Raw genomic sequence first — 13,242 nt, forward strand, 5'->3', positions numbered from 1 at the left:
GTAAGTGGGGGAACCATGGTTACAGGCAAGTCACGAGTCTACTCAAAATTCAATTAAATGGCATCTGTTGACATTTGATTTCAGTTGAACTGCGACTATTGTACATTACAGAACACTAGAATCAGATTGATATTTTTTCCTTTCATGACAATATCACTGTAAATTCAATTGGATTGCCATTGGAGTCACTAGTGTTCAAGAAACAACAGACAAAAGGCTAGTTTCATAAGCCTTAGAGGCATCGAGAGTATGATCGCTACTACATTTGACAGTTTCAGGTCAACCCTTGGCTCTGTTCAGGTCAGCTAGGATAAAGTCAGCTTGTGAGAGGTTAAGGGTTAAGGGTTAGCGGCTCTGGTGAGATCATTCAGTGGAAAATACCTCTGAAACCGCTTCAACTGGTTGACCCACTACATGCTACAGGAGGGGGGACCGTGCATGTAATGAAGAGAAGACACACACTGTTAGTAGACTGATGTATTGACAGTATCAACTAAACAACAAGAGTGTGAGAATGCACTGTGATTAGCACTTTTTGTTAGGTTAACAGTCATCAGAAGCGTATTGGTTATGTATTGCTGTTAGAGCACGCATAATGTTTCTAATGTGTTTGGTCAAATACAAATGAAGCACATGCTTTATGTCTAACATGGATATATTACAGTCTTAAAGTTCAATCAAAACACAACAAAATCATGAAACCTTTGGTAACAATCCGCTTTGTAACTCCTCCAGGCTGCTTGAAAGCATCTGTGGTTGGGACCTATCGAGAAAAACAACAACATTGAAACCCAACTTGCACTACAAGAGTAAAGTATTTTAACTTGAGTTACGGGTTCAGTAGAGTAGAATTAAGAGTTGGAAACTCTTAGTTGGTGCTCTTTGTGGTCTGTGGCACTACCTCCCAGAAGGGATTGTGGGTAATGTGATGTGACAGACTGGGCTCTACAGGAGAAGGGGTCTGAGAGGGCTGTTTGTGCCAGGCGGGGACATCACAGTGACAGGGTCACTCACAGCCACTTTAGCGGGCCCCTAATTAAAAGACAACCAAAACAAGGAGCAGCCTGGCTGTCACACCCATGCAGCCTCAGTTCTACTTGCCATTGTCCGTTGTGGAAGCAGCCAGCATCGCTCGGGGAGACCATCACCATGGACGTCTCCAGGGAGGTCTGGATACTGTGGCAGAGGGACAGGTCCAGTAGAACACAGTAAACTTGAGGGAGCACGGCTGGAGCAAAAGGTGTGTGTGTGTGTGTGTGTGTGTGTGTGTGTGTGTGTGTGTGTGTGTGTGTGTGTGTGTGTGTGTGTGTGTGTGTGTGTGTGTGTGGGGTTGTCCAGGGTTACATATGCCCTTCATGCACGTTTGGTCACCCTCTCCTAAGTACATGTCATTTCAACAACAGCAACAACAATACAAAGCTGTTGGTGAATTCTTCCTCCATGTGTGGAGTCAGTGTTTTTTGTTTGTTTGTTTACCTAGAGTTCAGCTCTTTCTGGAAGGACGAGGACGACCTTAACAGAGGAGAGGAGCACCTAGAAGACATCTGGATAGGGAGAGATCACACAGAGGACACACTTTAGACCAAGAGGTACTGGGTACGGTATGTGAGCGCAGAGGTATGGAGTGTAGTACTTCTCAGTGCTTTAGTTCTATTCTATGAAAATATGTAAGAGTAGGCAGGCACAAGCACTGAGTACTTGAGAAATGCAGGTTGTAGTAGTACTGTGTTTAGTGGTTCCCAGAGGAGGAGCACGTAGAGGTCTCTTACCTCTGAACGGATGATGTCGGAATGAGCTTTATGTGTGAGGGCTCTCATCTTCAGACTCCCGCTCAGTTCCTCCTCACTGCTGCCAACAAGGAGCTTCTCACTGGACACTAAACACATGCAGCGCGCACACACACACACACACACACACACACACACACATACATACATGCGCACACACACATACATACATGCGCACACACACATACATACATGCGCACACACACACACACACACACACACACACACACACACACACACACACACACACACACACACACACACACAAAGGGGTAATGCAGTGCTATGACCCTTAAGCATTATCATTCAATGCATACCAACTTCAACATTCTTTGAATTATTTACACACACACACACACACACACACACACGCACACACAAAGGGGTAATGCAGTGCTATGACCCTTAAGCATTATCATTCAATGCATACCAACTTCAACATTCTTTGAATTATTTACAAAGCTTGTTTGAAAAATACTTGAATGTTTATTACCTCTGAGAGTGCGTGTGTATAAGCAGTGAGTGTGCCCAGTATAAAAGCAGTGAGTGTGCACAGTATAAAAGCAGTGAGTGTGTAGAAGCAGTAAGTGTGTATTACCTTGTGCGAGGGCCATCACCTCCTTCATCTTCCTGTACTGTCTCAGGAGAACAGTGAGCTCCTCTATGTGACGGTCCTGACACACATAGAGAGGATTTTAATAACATACCTTCACTTTGTACAACTTCAACAAATTACAATATGTTAATACAACGGTGGGTCTCATCCTAAATGCTGAATGCTGGTTAAAACCGCATTCCAGCCGGTGTCTATTCCACAAGTTACCACCGGCTAAATCTATGACGTTAAAATGCCTATTTACTCTGTTCCATCTGACTGCGCAATCCAGTGATTGTGTTAGCTGTGTTGTTAGCTGTGTTGTTGAACAACAGTGTCCTGATGAGAGAGCACATTTCTATGCCACACAAAATCGCGCCTCATTAGCTCATTGTTATGGATGTGTCCAAATCAATGTCACTACAAAACAGCTTAAACAAATGCAGCTACTGTTGTTATTCTTTTTGATGTTTGACATGACTGTAAGTTAGCTGTAGTTGGCTAGCTAGAAAGGGATAAGAACGTTGCCAGGCAGTATGGCACTGGAACATTTAGAACGAACAACTGGGTCGAGTCCATAGATACAGAATAAAAAGACTGAACGACTGGGTCGTGTCTCTGGCAACTGAACCAATAGAACGAACGACCAGCCGGCTTGGGTAGCAACCCTAGATTTGTGTTGGAACTATATATTGTGGAAGGATGAAATAGTATGAATAAATTAATCAAAACAACTGTTTTAATGAAAATATGTCAATCATTATTTGAATATGTTGGTAACCTGTATAAAAGTGATAAAGGCCTCGAAGCCGGTGTTTGGAGGATATATTGGCACGGTTTGCTGACCCTCAACAAACATATCCTCCAAACACCGGCTTATTGGGCATTATCAGTTAAATAACACAATATACACACTATTCAACAGAGTTTTTAAAACATACTTTCTCATCATTTGCCGCTAACAAAGACTCCATCCCCATTTTCAACCTTTGGAATTCTTGGTCTGAAAAATGAAAAAATAAATAAATATATTGTGAATTATGAGAGTAATAATCTATAAAAAAAGAGTTGGTGTAAGGGCTTTAAGGAAGAAAATGCCAGGGCCGATTTCTGGTCCCTGTCCACCCCTGAATCAAGTTGTAATCATGAGCTCATGAGGCATTTATAAGTTATATTTTTCAATGGGTATGTCATTAACTGAAATGACAATTGGCCAGCTTTATCCTGAATATTGCAGATTGCACCTTTAAATTCTGAAATAGAACAGGGCTCATATGTTTGGCCTAGAGACCTTAGCTTCATAGGTGACAAAACGAGAGCTAAATGAACAGCCCTATGGGAAAGAGGAGTGACTGTTCTCATGAGTGTGAGTATGAGGAGGATGTGTCAGAGCTTCCCTCCCCTCCTCACCCTTCTCCTCCTTTGTAGCTGCCAGGGCTGATGGAATGGGTGTGACAGACATGACAGCATGACAGCATGGATTAGACAGCAGAACAGAGAGGCAGTGACGGCGGAGCAGAATTGCACCAGGGCCACAATTACACAAGCTTAGTCAGACTAGAGCCTTACATTGGTCTGTCAGCAGTCTCCTAAAGACCTCCACTACAGCAGGGGGCAGCATAAAGTAAAGAGACAACAGTGGAGGGGGCAGAGAGAAGGCATTTGTTAGGTATTATTTGAATGAGGCACCATACCTGACATCACACATGCAGATGACTAGCTTAATGTCAAATTCAATCTCGAAACAACCATAATTTGGGTTCAATTGGTATCATTAGTTCGTATTATCAAATGTCAATGTTCAAAGTTTCCCCCTGCTCTGACAGTAGAATAAGCATTAGTAGATGATATTTAGTTTGAGGTGTACCAGCTGTATTAATGACACTATGCATTCAAGTAGTCAGTCCCCTGGTGTTTGTTACTGATGATGTATGATGTGTGTTTGACAGGTAAGGTTACCTCTCTCTGGATTCTCATTGGTCATTGGGCCTCTGGAGACCAGCTGGCTCTGAAGGCCCTCGATCTCAGAGTCTTTGGAAGCCAGTATCTGCTGTAAGTCTGCTATCTCCACCTGTAAAGAGAGGGTCATGGTCAATGGAGTGATCCAAGTCAATACTGCATGTCTACAACCAAAGCCACCCGAGCCATGGCTTTGTTCACCACGCTACCATCTAGAAGATGGAGACTGACAGGTGCATCAAATCTGGGACCGAGACACTGATAAAAAGCTTCTATCTCCAGGCCATCAGACTGTTAAACAGTCAACACTGCTCTGAACTTTAGTCAGTGTTACTAGCCGGCTACCACTAGGTACTCTACCCTATGCTTTAGAGACTGCTGCCCTATGTACATAGAGTCATAGAACACTGGTCACTTTAATAAAAGGTTAAATACTATTTTACCCACTTTATATGTATATACTGTATTCTAGTCATGGCTCATCCCATAACTATTGCTGTACACACCTTTTCTATTCATATACTGTCCATACTGTCTATACACACCACTATGTGTATAGATGTTGCTCGTTCTGATATTCTTGAATTGTTTTTATTTCATTTTTATTACATGTGTTTTGTTTTTTATTGCTAGGTATTACTGCACTGTTGGAGCTAGAAACATAAGCATTTTGCTGCACATGCGATAACTGCAAATCTGTGTACGCAACCAATAAAGTTTGATTTGATAATGACATTACGGGCTCTATGCAGTCAGTAAAGCTGAAGCGTTACAGTTTACGTGATAGAAATGTAAAGGTAACTTCTGATTGAGATGACATATGCAGCGTTTACCCTGAATAAAGTCTCCACTAAAGCGGGAACATTGCCTTTAAATTTAAATCAAGCTGTAAAGCTGAACTTCCGCGATGCGGATTGAATAGAGCCCTTAGTCTCATACAGATATACAGTGGGGTCTGAAATTATTGACACCCTTGATAAAGATGAGCAATAATGACTGTATAAAATCAATCATTCAAATACTGAGTTATATTGTAGGCACATTTTTGGGGGAAAATTACACTGAGTGTACAAACATTACAGTGTACAAACATGTACAAACATCTGCTCGTTCCATGACAAACTCTGGAAAAAAAGAAACTGCCTTTTTTCAGGACCCTGTCTTTCAAAGATAATTCGTAAAAATCCAAATAACTTCACACAGATCTTCATTGTAAAGGGTTTAAACGCTGTTTCCCATGCTTGTTCAATGACCCATAAACAATTAATGAACATGCACCTGTGGAACAGTCGTTAAGACACTAACAGCTTACAGATGGTAGGCAATTAAGGCCACAGTTAACAGGGAGGTTAGTGGGTATGATATCTGACCCACTGTAACTTTGTAACTTTCTCACTCATCATTATTCACGATTCATTCAGGAGTATCCGTAATCATGGTAGCATCCACATTAATGTAGAAGTGTTTAAAAACATATTATATTCTTATTTACAATAAAAGGGCTTCTGAGTGGCGCAGAGGTCTAAGGCATGGCATCTCAATGCAAGAGCTATCACCACAGTCCCTCATTCAAATCCAGGCTGTATCACATCTGGCTGTGATTGGGAGTCCCATAGGGCAGCACACAATTGACCTGGGTTTGGCTGTGGTAGGCCACCATTGTATATAAGAATTTGTTCTTACCTAACTTGCCTAGGTAAATAAATAAGAAAAGTTACACAATTAGACATTATTTACCATTCATTTCCATTTGGCACAGAATCATCTGAAACAAACTCAAAACAAACTGAAATGCATCCAACAAGTTTGTAAAGTCACAAGTTTGATGTACAGTAGTCATTGTGTGATAGGAATATGAGACCAAATACTAATCTTCTGAAAACTTTATATATATATGAATCTTTAGGCGTGTCAATAATTTTAACCCTAACTTCATGAGATGTTTTTTATTACCTGTTAAACAAAATCTCTTTCTCTGAGCAATTGTATTAGTACCCAGTAATATAATTTCCCCAATTTTTTTTGCATACAATATACACTAAATCTACATTAGTATGTGGACACCCCTTTAAATGAGTGGATTTGGCTATTTCAGCCACACCCGCTGCTGACAGGTGTATAAAATCGAGCACACAGCCATGCAATCTTCATAGACAATCATTGGCAGTAGAATGGCCTTACTAAAGAGCTCAGGAACTTTCAATATGGCACCGTCATAGGATAGCACCTTTCCAACAAGTCAGTTTATCACATTTCTGCCCTGCTAGAGCTGACCCGCTGAACTGTAAGTGCTGTTATTGTGAAGTAGAAACGTCTAGGAGCATCAACGGCTCAGCTGCGAAGTGGTAGGCCACACAAGCTCACAGAATGGGACTGCCGAGTGCTGAAGCGCGTAGCATGTAAAAATCGTCTGTCCTCAGTTGCAACACTCACTACCGAGTTCCAAATTGTCTCTGAAGCAACGTCAGCACAGGAACTGTTTATCGGGAGCTTCATGAAAAGGGTTTCCATGGTCGAGCAGCCGCACACAAGCCTAAGATCACCATGCGCACAGCCAAGCATCGGTTGGAGTGGTGTAAAGCTCGCCGATATTGGACTCTGGAGCAGTGGAAAAGCTTTCTCTGGAGTGATGAATCACGCGTCACCATCTGGCAACCCGACGGATGAATCTGGGTTCGGCGGTTGCCAGGAAAACGCTACCTGCCCCAATGCATAGTGCCAACTGTAAAGTTTGGTGGAGGAGGAATAATGGTCTGGGGCTGTTTTTTATAATTTAGGCTAGGCCCCTTAGTTCCAGTTTTTAGCGCTATAGCATACAATTACATTCTAGACGAGTTTGTGCTTCCAACTTTGTGGCAACAGTTTGGGGAAGGCTCTTTCCTGTTTCAGCATGACAATGCCCCCGTGCACAAAGCGAGGTGCATACAGAAATGGTTTGTTGAGATCGGTGTGGAAGAACTTGACTGGCCTGCACAGAGCTCTGACCCTAACCCCATCGAACACCTTTGGGATGAATTGGAATGCCGACTGCGAGCCAGGCCTAATCGCCCAACATCAGTCCCCAACCTCACTAATGCTCTTGTGGCTGAATGGAAGCAAGTCCCCCCAGAAATGTTTCAGCATCTAGTGGAAAGCCTTCCCAGAAGAGTGGAGGCTGTTATAGCAGCAAAGGGGGGACCAACTCTATATTAATGCCCATGATTTTGGAATGAGATGTTCGACGAGCAGGTGTCCACATACTTTTGGTCATGTAGTGTAGCTCAGAATTTGAATTATTTATTTATACAGTCATTATTGCTCATCTTTATCAAGGGTGCCAATAATTTTAGACCCCACTGTAGTTCCAAGGTGACAGGGCAATGATGTCTTCCTCAATTAGGAAAATCATGAGAGGGGTGTGGTGCATAATTCCTGATTAGGTCCTTAGTGTCATAGGGAGGACAAACATATACTGATCAATTCAGTTTGAAGTCAATAAAAAGCTCTGTATCTATTGTAGTCAAAAACTTTAAACACAAGATAACTATCCACACATAGACATGGGCAGCAATCCTTATCTGGTAACACAAAGGGTTAGGGTTGAGCAATGGGGCTTGGAATAAGGCGCAGTAGTAGACAGAAATAGAGAATGAGGCTGGATGAGAGCAGTACACTGCAGTACAAATCAGGGGTTGAAACTGAAATTATTTTACAATCGTTCAGAACAGAACCATTTTTTGTTCCATTTTACTGTTTTGACCGGCAAAATAAAAGTTTTGAACTTGTTCGAACCACCCAAAAACTACAGATTTATATTGTTCCTTTCTAAACCTCTGAAATACATATATATATTTTTTTACATTAGCTCAACATTAAATTACTTCACCAACTAGTGCGGATGGAGCAGCTTGCTATGGAGTGGGCATGCTATAGTTGTTTTAGCATAGGCAGCCCAGCTAGCACAGTGGATCTGGGCCGATTACGGATGAGAGTTGGGGCACTCGGATGAGAGTCAGACTCGGCCGACGTCATATGGCCCGAGTCTGGGCCGCCTTCGGCAGTATTACTTATGGCCAGGATGCGGGGATTAAGCTCGGGCCGATTCCGGTGTGAGTTATCTGGCACAAATGTATCACTTGGGGCTCGGGCTGATTCCGGTGAGAGTTATCTGGCCCTAATGTATTACTTGGGGCTCGGGCCGATTGGGGCTACTCTCTGGCAGATGATTACACCTGCTGCTTTATATAATTAACATTTCATTATTTATTTATTTTTTCCATATTTTCCTCATTGTTTCTGTGATAAAAAAAAATACAATTAACATTTAAATGATATTCTTTAAGAGTCCTGTGTAGTATTTTGATACTTTGTGCAAGGCAATAAATAAGCATTAAAAACTTTGCAGATAGAACCTCCCAAGTGGTGCAGTGGTCTAAGACACTGCATCGCAGTGCAAACTGAGTTTCTACAGATGCTGGTTCAAGACCCATGCCGGCCACGACCGGGAGACCCATGAGGCGAGGCACAATTGGCCCAGCGTTGTCCGAGTTAGAGGAGGGTTTGACCGGCCGGGATGTCCTTGTCCTTTTGCGCTGTAGCGACTCCTGTGGCGGGCTAGGTGCATACACAGTCACCAGGTGTATGCTGTTTCCTCTGACACAAGATGTTTTTTTTTTTGTGGATGGGTATAATTTCTATGTATAAAATGTATAATAGTCATATTTCAAATGACTAAATCGTGGTAATTTTGTACACATTTATTTAAATATGCATCAGGATTCTGGAAAGATGTCGACGATTCTGGGCAGTCATTCATTTTGATTCCGGGCCGAGTCCGACACCCGATTCCGGGCCAATACAATCAGTTCCGGTCGCTTCTGGTCCGATTCCTAATTGCAAGCTGGGAGCCAAATTTTACAGGTGGGAGAGAGCGAGAGAGGGCTTGGCGCGCTGGGCATTGTTATGAAATACATGATCTGAATTAGGCCCACAGAATTATACCTACAGAGGTGAAGCTTCTATGGAGGAACTTTGAATGTCTTTGAACTTCCGAGCGCTGGCTTAAAGTTGGACCAGAGCTAGCTAACAGTGTGTGCAGAGTGGCACCAGAATTAAAAACACGTCTTACCTTTTTGTAGTTCATAAATCGAATGTGAAATATAATAAATATAGTACCCATAACTAGCATTGAAAAATGGAATCCATTCTTCTCAAATTAAAAATCTCTCCCTAATTTCTGAATCACGCTTAATGTCAGTAGGCTACAGTAGCCTAAGCTTCGGAAGAGGAGGGGCAGATTGCCAGTGTGTGTGCATGTGTAGGCAAAGATTTTCAGACACTGGAATAAGTTTCTGAGTGACAGAGTGAGTGCTTTGCATAGGCGCCTTGAGTTTGTGAGACTGAAGAAAATGCACGGAACATAAAATAACGTTATTATCCAGTTGCCATGTTTTTAAAACAGTTCTGTTCTGGAACAGTATAGATCACTTTCGTTCCCGGTTCTGATTCTGTTCCTCAAAAAAGTTTGTTATTTTCAGTTTTTCGGTTCTGTACCCTGAACCGGTTCCAACCCCTGGTACAAACCCAATAGACCACATGCACATTAAAAAGGGAACCTCACTAATCCAATAATAAAATATGGGGAAGCATGGAGGTCAGTACGGTGATTGTTTGCCTGCTTGCCTGCCTAGGACCATTCTGGCTTAACTGCCTGAAGCCTGTGGGTGGTAGTCAATGACCACAGAGACTCCTATAGAGGGTCATGCACTTGGTCAGTGAACTCAATGGTTGGAAGTCTCAGAGTCGATCATCTACCATTCACGCCCACACAAACAAACACTTGTGAGCCGTCTCCTCTGGATGAGCACAGAGTATAGATAGATCTTCTAAACATGGCAGTCTGTCTGCAGCCTGAGACATGTACGTATCGCCTCCCTCAACCCCCTTCAGCTCACTTCTGCAGAACCCGTACATTGAATAACAGATAGCAATTGGAGCATGCTATGTTCTGTATTATTAGTTCTTGGTCGGAGAGGACGGGGGAGTAAGATTGAGCTGTCAGTTTGAGTCAATGTCAAAAGCATTGTTCGCTTGGTCTCGCTCGTCCCTTTTCTCTATTTGTTTGTTTTTATATTTTTTTCCTTATTCTCCCCATAGATATAGAAAACAAATGTACATATCCTTATTTTGGAGGAATATTTTAAACAAAAATATAAACGCAACATGTCAAGTATTGGTCCCATGTTTCATGAGCTGAAATAAAAGATCCCAGAAATGTTCCATATGCACAAAAAGCTTATTTCTCCCAAATTTTGTGCTCAAATTTTCATCCCTTTTAGTAAGCATTTCTCCTTTGCTAAAATAATCCATTCCCCTGACAGGTGTGGCATATCAAGAACCTGATGAAACAGCATGATCCTTACACAGGTGGACCTTGCGCTGGGGAAAATAAAAGGCAATTCTAAAATGTGCAGTTTTGTCACACAACACAATGCCACAGATGTCTCAAGTTTTAAGGGAGTGTGCAATTGGCATGCTGACTGCAGGAATATCCACCAGAGCTGTTGCCAGAGAATTGAATGTTAATTTCTCTACCATAGGCCACCAGAATTTAGCAGTACATCAAACTGATCTCACAACTGCAGACCACGTGTAAACACGCCAGCCCAGGACCTCCACATCCGGCTTCTTCACCACATCGTCTGAGACCAGCCACCCGGACAGTTGATGAAACTGAGGAGTATTTCTGTCTGTAATAAAGCCCTTTTGTGGGGAAAAACTCATTCGGATTAGCTGGGCCTGCCCACCCAGTGGGTGGGCCTGGCTCTCAAGTGGGTGGGCCTATGCACTCCCAGGCCCACCCATGGCTGCGCCCCTGCCCAGTCATGTGAAATCCATAGATTAGGCCCTAATTTATTTAAATTGACTGATTTCCTTATATGAACTGTAACTCATAAAATCGTTGCAATTGTTGCATGTTGTGTTTATATTTTTGTTCAGTATAATTACCCATTATTTAACTAAAAATAGAAATGTGTATGGAACCCATATGAGGAACATTGTCAGAGGAATGACAGTGTTCCTCATATGGATTCCGTACAGTGTCTAGTCATACAGATGACAATACTCCAAGTAAACTCTACTCACAGGATCTCAGTAGAACCACCTGAAACTGTGAGGGATTGGGTGAATGAGATTCCACAACCATGGTGTTAACAAGAGGAGGGGAGGATGAGGAGGAGGAAGAGGGACAAGTGCAGAGTGAGGTGGAGGCAGAGAACATCAGGAGCAGAGGAGGAAGGAGAAGGAGTAGTCAGCATGAAAGAGGGATTAGGGTGAGGAAGACGAGGCACCTGAGCGGTCCGCCATTGCTCCTCCCAGTGCTGCTTCTCCACCTGAGTGTGCTCTACAGTGACCTTCAGGCTAGAGAGTTTGGTCATGAGCGACTGGTAACACACATGGAGAGAGTAAGAGATAGAGAGCTAGAGGGAGAGAAAGCCAGAATGGGTGGAAAGTAAGCTGGAAGATAGGAACAAAGTTTACCTCCAAAATTGGAGTTGCCAAGAGCAACAAAGTAAAATTGAGGCAATTATGTTTTCAAATGAAATAGGAATATCAATTTGCTATAAAACCAACTAAAGTGGGTCTCACCTTAAAGTGCCATGTGAATAAACTAAACTGACAGATAAAGAACTGTAAAACAAAACTGTGACAGAAAGCAAAAGTTATAACAAGATTTTTTCTGATATTTTTTATTTTTTTACCTTCGTGGCCTTTAGTTTTCTCTCATACTGCGATTTCTCCCCCTCCAGCACATCCACTTTACTCTTGAGGAACCTGAGTTCTTGCAGTAAGCCCTGTCAATAACACAGAACATGTTGTAACGTTTTTAATTGAAAATAACTGTGTCCCTTTGATGCAAAATCTCCAGACCAAAAACACCATGCTCTTCACTGTGCCTTCTGCACGAAAACACCAACTTATCCAGTCAAAAACCAGTGTTGGATATAAACATTGTTCTCTTAGTTTATAAATGAACATGTTACACCAAAACGTAGAAGGGAAGTTTTCAAATGTTGACCCATGTAATTTGATCCCAGCCAGAACACTGTGCAGTTAATACATATAAAGCTCCACATCCCAGGAAAGGCAGCAGATGACCCTTTTAACATGTGACCAGTCAGTCAGCCCCTAAACCCGTCAAACTCAACTCTGGACCTCGAAGCCAGTTGCACTGATTTTTTTTTATTGTTCCCCTCTAATCAGGAACTGATTTAGACCTGGGACACCAGGTGGGTGATTCCCCTCTAATCAGGAACTGATTTAGACCTGGGACACCAGGTGGGCGCAATTAGTTATTAGATAGAACAGAAAACCAGCAGGCTCCGGACCTCGTAGGGTAAGAGTTGAATACCCCTGCACTATACTGTACTCAGTAGTGATGGCTCAGGCTCCTCAAAAGGAACAATGTTTATGGACATTACCAGTCAGTTTGCTTCAGCATCCATTAGGTCCCTTCAAAAAAGTTATGTCAAGGCTGAATATTGAAACAAACTGGCACAAGGATATAATGTTTCTTGGACAATTTCATCAAATCATAAAAAACTTGAACATTGAAAAAGTGACTAAAGTAGATAGATTTGAATTTATCTCATGTTTAGAGATAGGGTAGGAGCATAAGCCATCAACCAAGCCCAGTATTTGGACACAGTGACCAGTAAACCTTGATTGCATTAATAAGGTGAACCACGGTCATGCAAACGCACCACACCACTTACAATGAGTTTGAGACACTCGGATATTTTATATATACATTTACAAAAAAAAATGGGGGATTGGAAATGATGCAGACAATTACATTGATGGAAGCCACAATCTATCTGCAATATTAAAGCTGATCTACACCCCCCCAAAAAAAATAAA

At 42.3% G+C, this 13,242-nt stretch overlaps 1 protein-coding gene across 1 annotated transcript in view; it reads right to left on the reverse strand.

Annotated features, from left to right (window-relative positions):
* ppfibp2b (PPFIA binding protein 2b) overlaps window positions 1–13,242 on the reverse strand; it is an 80,763-nt gene that overhangs the window by 13,345 nt on the left and 54,176 nt on the right. Inside the window, 9 exon segments of the mRNA XM_082957367.1 lie at window positions 382–417; window positions 703–763; window positions 1,102–1,176; window positions 1,477–1,544; window positions 1,770–1,876; window positions 2,386–2,461; window positions 3,324–3,385; window positions 4,342–4,453; window positions 12,084–12,176. Coding sequence (XP_082813493.1) covers window positions 382–417; window positions 703–763; window positions 1,102–1,176; window positions 1,477–1,544; window positions 1,770–1,876; window positions 2,386–2,461; window positions 3,324–3,385; window positions 4,342–4,453; window positions 12,084–12,176 — 690 coding nt within the window.

This window comes from Salmo salar, chromosome 10, assembly GCF_965601325.2.
Source record: "Salmo salar chromosome 10, fSalSal1, whole genome shotgun sequence".
NCBI lineage: Eukaryota > Metazoa > Chordata > Actinopteri > Salmoniformes > Salmonidae > Salmo > Salmo salar.